We start from the raw sequence: 6,154 nt of genomic DNA, 5'->3' as shown, positions 1-6,154 counted from the left end.
TCCCTTCCCCTTTTATCTTTCCCCCCTTTCCTTCATTTTTCATTTCCCCCCTTTATTTCCTTTATTGCCCTTGTTTTTCCCTTTCTTCTTCCCCCTTTTTTCTCCCCCTCCTCCCCGTTTTTCCCTTTTCTTTTTTCCCTTTTTCTCCCCTTTATTTTCTCTCCTTCCCCCCTTTTATTTCCTTTATCCCCCGTTATTCCCTTTCTTCTTTTCCCCCTTCCCCTTTTTTTCTCTTTTCTTCTTTTTTCCCTTTCTCCCACTTCTTATTCCCTTTCCCCCCTTTCCCCCATTATTTCCCTTCCCCCCTTTTTTCTCTTTTCCCCTTTTCTGCTTCTTTTCCACCTTTCCCTTTTTGCCCCCCTCTTGATTTCCTTTTTCTTCTTTTTCCCCCTTTTCCCCCATTTGTTGATCCCTTTTTTCTTTCCCCTTTTCCGTTGTTTTTCCCCCTTCCCCCTTTTCTCCCTCCTCCCCCTTGCTTTCCCCTCCCCCCTTGTTTTTCCCATTTCCCCCCTTTCCCCCTTTATTTCCTTTTCCTTCTTCCCCCTCCTTTGCCCCTTTATTTCTCCCCTTTCCCTTCCCCCTTCTTTCCCCCCTCCCCTTTGCTTCCCCCCCGTTTTCCATTTCACCCCTTTATTCCCCCCTTGCTTTTCCCATTTCCCCCTTTATTTCCTTTTCTCTCTTCCCCTCCCTTTGTCCCTTTATTTATCCCTCTTTCTTTTCCCCTTTTCCGTTATTTTCCCCTCCCCCCTTTCCTATCCCCCTCCCTCTGCTCCCCCCCCCGCTTTCCCCATTCCCTTCCTTTCCCCCCTTTGTTTATCCCCCTTCCTTTCTCCCCCCCTGTTCCCCCCCGCGCCCCCTTTTCCTTCTCCCTCGGGGTTACCGTTCTGAGGCGGAGGGGGCGGCGGAGGGGGCGGAGGGGGCGGCGGCGGCCTCGGGGTTCCCGGCGTCCTCCGTCCTGCTCCGGAGGCGGCTCCGGGCGGCGGCGGCGGCGGCGGCGGCTCGTCGTCCATGTCTCTCAGGCGGGCGTGGGAGGCGGAGGCGGAAGCAGCAGCCGCGGCGCCCCGGCGCGCCCGGCGCCCATCGCCGCCGCTCCCCGAGCGACCTGACAGGACCGAGCGACTCGACCTGACTGTCGGACCGCGAGCGCCCACGCCCCGTCCCAGCGCGCCGCTCCGCACTGCGCACGCGCCGTCCCGCCCCCTCGGTGGTGCCGGTGGCGCGGATTGGCCGGAGGAGGAGGGGCCCGCCAGGGCGCACGCGCGGCTCCGCCTCCGCGCTCCGACCGACGCCATTGTCCGCCCAGAGACGCGGCGGTGCGCACGCGCGGGGGATAGGCGCACGCGCAGAAGCGCCTCCCCGCCAAACCTGCTCGACGGACTGACGGCGCACGCGCAAAATCAACTCTTCGCCGAGCTAACTGTGCACGCGCAGAATCACCTCGCCTGCCCTCCTAGAAGGACTGGCTGCGCATGCACAAAATTAACTCTTCGCCGGGCTGACTGCGCACGCGCAGAATCACCTCCCGGCGAGTATGGCTGCGCACGCGCAAAACCACCTCCTCGCCTGCCCCCCCCGAGGGACTGACTGCGCACGCGCAAAATTAACATCGCCGTGCTGACTGCGGACGCGCAGAAATCACCTCCCCGACGGGCCTGACTGCGCACGCGTCAATAACCTCCTCTCCTCCTCACCTAGAGGGACTGGCTGAGCAATATCAAGTCCCCTCCGGGCTCACTGCGCACGCGCAGAAACACCGCGAGACGGCCCGACGGCGCACGCGCGGCCCCTTAACTGACAGGCCGGCGGAGCGGGCCGTTCTGCGCACGCGCGGACCCTTCCACGTACTTCTGGGCCGCTTCGGGATGAAACAACTGTAGAAACGGGCGGCGGCGGAGAACGTGAGGGGGAAACCGAACCGCCGTTTTTTGAGAAATTTAGCGTGGCGGCGGCGGGCGAAGCTGCTAGGCCCGGTTTCGCAGTTCCGACCCCCCCCCGCTTGGGGGGGAAATGGTCTCTCCCGAAATGGGCCGCCTTTTCCCATAGGCCACGCCCCTCTTTACATATTCAGAGACCCGCCCCCTCATGAATATTAACAAGCGCCATTCAGATGGGAGTTGAAGGATTCATTATTGCCGCGTCATTATTGATTGTTATGCTCTTGGGAACAAAGTCATGAGACCTTGTTTTGTTTTTTTATAATATATATATGTGTGTTTGTGTATAATATATATAAAAAATAATAATAAAATTTTATATCCCGCCCTCCGCAGCCGAAGCCGGGCTCAGAGCCGCTAACAACAATAAAATAATACAGCATTCCAAAATCAGTTCAAATCAGATTAATGGCAGCCATTGGGCTAGAGTTCTGTGAGGATTGCCAAAGGAGGGGGTCAGGCTATGTCTTGGCCAAAGGCCCGGCGGAACAGCTCCGTCTTGCAGGCCCTGCGGAAAGATGTCAAGTCCCGCAGGGCCCTAGTCTCTTGGGACAGAGCGTTCCACCAGGTTGGGGCCATGGCCGAAAAAGCCCTGGCTCTGGTGGAGGCCAGCCTAACCTCCCTGTGGCCCGAGACCTCCAAGATGTTTTTGTTTGAAGACGTAAGGTCCTCCGCGGGACGAACCAGGAGAGGCGGTCATGTAGGTATGAGGGTCCTAGGCCATATAGGGCTTTCAAGGGTTAAAACCAGCACCTTGAACCCAATTCTGTACTCTACTGGGAGCCAGTGCAGCTGGTATAGCACTTCTTGCTTCCCCAAGGGGGTCCTAGCCACAGCTGTCAACCTTCCTTTTTCTTTTTTTTTTGCAGGAAATTCCCTTCTTCCAGCGCCGTTTCCCGCTGCGTTCCGCTGCTATCCCAGATTGTTGTCCCCGGGACAGGTGAGGCTGTAGATCCCTTCTTTTCAAATCAGAAAGTTGACAGCTATGGTCCTAGCCTGTCAACCTTATAATAATAATGATTTATTATATATACCCCACCCATCTGACTGGGTTTCCACAGCCACTCTGGGCGGCTTCCCAAAAAACACTAAAATACAGTGGTCTGTTAAACATTAAAAGCTTCCCTAAAGAGGGCTGTCTTCAGATGCCTTCTAAAAGTCTGGTAGTTGTTGTTCTCTTTGACATCTGGTGGGAGGGCGTTCCACAGGGCGGTGCCACCACCAAAAAGGCCCTCTGCCTGGTTCCCTGTAATTTGGCTTCTCGCAGGAACCGCCAGAAGGCCCTCAGAGCTAGACCTCAGTGTCCAGGCAAAACGATGGGGGTGGAGACGCTCCTTCAGGTATACAGGACCGATGCCATTTAGGGCTTTAAAGGTCAGCACCAACACTTTGAATTGTGCTCGGAAACGTACTGGGAGCCAGTGTAGGTCTTTCAAGACTGGTGTTATGTGGTCTCGGCGACCGCTCCCAGTCACCAGTCTAGTGGCCACATTCTGGATTAGTTGTAGTTTCCGGGTCACCTTCAAAGGTAGCCCCACATAGAGCGCATTGCAGTAGTCCAAGCGAGAGATAACTAGAGCATGCACCACTCTGGCGAGACAGTCTGTGGGCAGGTAGGGTCTCAGCCTGCGTACCAGATGGAGCTGGCAAACAGCTGCCCTGGACACAGAATTGACCTGTGCCTCCATGAACAGCTGTGAGCCAGTGTGGTGTAGTGGTTAGAGCGGTGGACTCGTAATCTGGTGAACCGGGTTCGCGTCTCTGCTCCTCCACATGCAGCTGCTGGGTGACCTTGGGCCAGTTACACTTCTTTAAGTCTCTCAGCCCCACACACCTCACAGAGTGTTTGTTGTGGGGGAGGAAGGGAAAGGAGAATGTTAGCCGCTTTGAGACTCCTTAGGGTAGTGATAAAGCGGGGTATCAAATCCAAACTCTTCTTCTTATTTATCCTTTGAAAACAACATTCCTAGGTTGAAACATTTCTCACCTTAAAAAAACACACACACAAAAACCCCACCAGCTTCAGTTTTTTCTTCTGTTCCCGTTTTTACTTTGTTAGTGTTTTCTCTTCAGGTTGACTGTCACCTTTGATCCTTCTCCAGGGCTGCACTGCTTTTCAGTTTGCCTGGTGTAGCTTTCTCCAGAAGCCACAGAAGCAAGGGGAAAGAGCAGGGCTAAGTACCCTTTGGAGTGTCGCGCAACGGTAAATTAACCACACAGAGTCTTCTTCATAAACAGAATAAAACTTTACTGAAGAAAATAAACTTGTTCAGAAACAGCATAGTCAAAGAGCATACACAGAGTGCTCATAGCAGCCCTCTGACTCTTCACAGAGGCACAGTCTTAGTGATTTACTAGAGTCCTGGAGCCGCTCTGTCTGCCTTCGCTTTACATAGCAGCAACAACAACAGCAGCACTACAGTGGTACCTTGTTTTGAGCCTGCCCCGTTTAGGGTCCATTTCGTCGAACCTCTGCGGCAAACCCGGAAGTACTGGAACAGGTTTGCTGTTCGCACACACGCAGAAGCGCTAAATTGCGCTTCACACATAAGCACTAAATCATGCTTTGCGCATGCACAGAGTGGCGCTTTGTTGAGCGTCCCTTTCGTTGAGTGTCCAGGGCTCTGGAACAGATCCCGGACGCAAAAGGAGGCAGTCATACCTCATGTTACGTCCGCTTCATGTTACATTCTTTCAGGTTACGTCCCATGGCAACCCGAAAGTACCAGAAAGGCTTCCTTCCAGGTTTCGCCGTTCGCACAGGCGCAGAAGTACGAAATTACGTCACGCGCATGCGCAGAAGCAGCGAATCGCAACCCACACGTGCGCAGACGTGCCGCTGCAGGTTGCGCTCTTTTCATGTTGCGAATGGGCCTCCAGAACGGATCCCGTTCGCAACCAGAGGTACCACTGTATTCCACAGACTACTTCATACACAACCCATATAGCTCTCTGACTGAGGCCCATAGAGAGACTGGCTACTTTTATAAGGAGAATGAGTCGTCACCCAAGATGAGCCACGAGTCACAGTGACTTAGCAGTTAGCAGGCTTAGGCGTGAATATTGTGTAGGCTTGACTGCTTCTGCTCTCAAGAACCTTTGTCTCATGACATGGAGTCGCCCCTTCCCTCCCGTCTAAAATCTGACTGTGGCTGCAGACCTCAGCACAGTTTCTGAGGAACCAGCCCAAATGGGGTTTGTTGTTGTTTAGTCATTTAGTCATGTCCGACTCTCCTGTCTTCCACTGCCTCCTGCAGTTTGGTCAAATTCATGCTGCTAGCTTCGAGAACACTGTCCCACCATCTCGTCCTCTGTCGTCCCCTTCTCCTTGTGCCCTCCATCTTTCCCAACATCAGGGTCTTTCCCAGGGGGTCTTCTCTTCTCATGAGGTGACCAAAGTCTTGGAGCCTCAGCTTCAGGATCTGTCCTTCCAGGGAGCACTCAGGGCTGATTTCCTTCAGAATGGAGAGGTTTGATCTTCTTGCAGTCCATGGGACTCTCAAGAGTCTCCTCCAGCACCAGAATTCAAAAGCATCCATTCTTCGGCGATCAGCCTTCTTTCTGGTCCAGCTCTCACTTCCATACATCACTACTGGGAAAACCATAGCTTTAACTATATGGAGCTTTGTTGGCAAGGTGATGTCTCTGCTTTTTAAGATGCTGGCTAGAAGGTTCACTGAGAACCATGCAAACGCCTGGTGCCTGGTGACACCACAGTGGGCACTAGCCAGCCGCTGCCCTCCACAGTGGTGCGCCACCTCCTTTCATGTTCAATTCAATGGGGCTTGCTTGTGATTAGCGTGATCAGTGGGTCTCCCTCCCTCCCTGCCCTTCCACATTTAAATGGCCCTTCCTGACGGTAGACTGTTCCTGCCAAAAGGTCTTCCCTCCCCAGCCTTAGCAGTGGTAAAACAATGTGAAGCAAGAGTTGGCACTGGCATCACCCAGGTGGAGAAATCTAATGCAAAGTAGCTCCATAGCCACCCACAAACTTCTGCTTCTACCTAACCCAAAAGGACCCTCCCTGGTTCTCACTTCCACAGCCCCAACCCAAAAGGACCCTCCCTGGGCCCAGCCTTGGTTCTCAATTCCACAGCCCCCTTTTATGAGCTTTGCAGTCTTTGATTCGTTAAGCTGTGCAGAGGAAGAAGAGCAGCTTATCTCCTTTGCTACAAAGCAGACACCCTCAAAATGCCAGCTTGCAACAGGAAAACCAAACC

The 6,154-nt window shown here is 53.7% G+C and overlaps 1 protein-coding gene across 1 annotated transcript; it reads right to left on the bottom strand.

Annotated features, from left to right (window-relative positions):
- Positions 1–880: 880 nt before the first annotated feature.
- On the bottom strand, positions 881–1,319 carry LOC308469083 (uncharacterized protein; the record flags this gene model as incomplete). Its single annotated transcript, XM_081024401.1, has 1 exon — positions 881–1,319. A coding segment is annotated over exon 1 (412 nt), but the record flags the coding sequence as incomplete, so codon positions are not given.
- Positions 1,320–6,154: the final 4,835 nt, after the last annotated feature.

Source organism: Podarcis pityusensis, assembly GCF_964106645.2.
Source record: "Podarcis pityusensis genome assembly, contig: HAP1_SCAFFOLD_544, whole genome shotgun sequence".
NCBI classification, from domain to species: domain Eukaryota; kingdom Metazoa; phylum Chordata; class Lepidosauria; order Squamata; family Lacertidae; genus Podarcis; species Podarcis pityusensis.
This window is presented reverse-complemented; position numbering and strand designations above follow the sequence as displayed.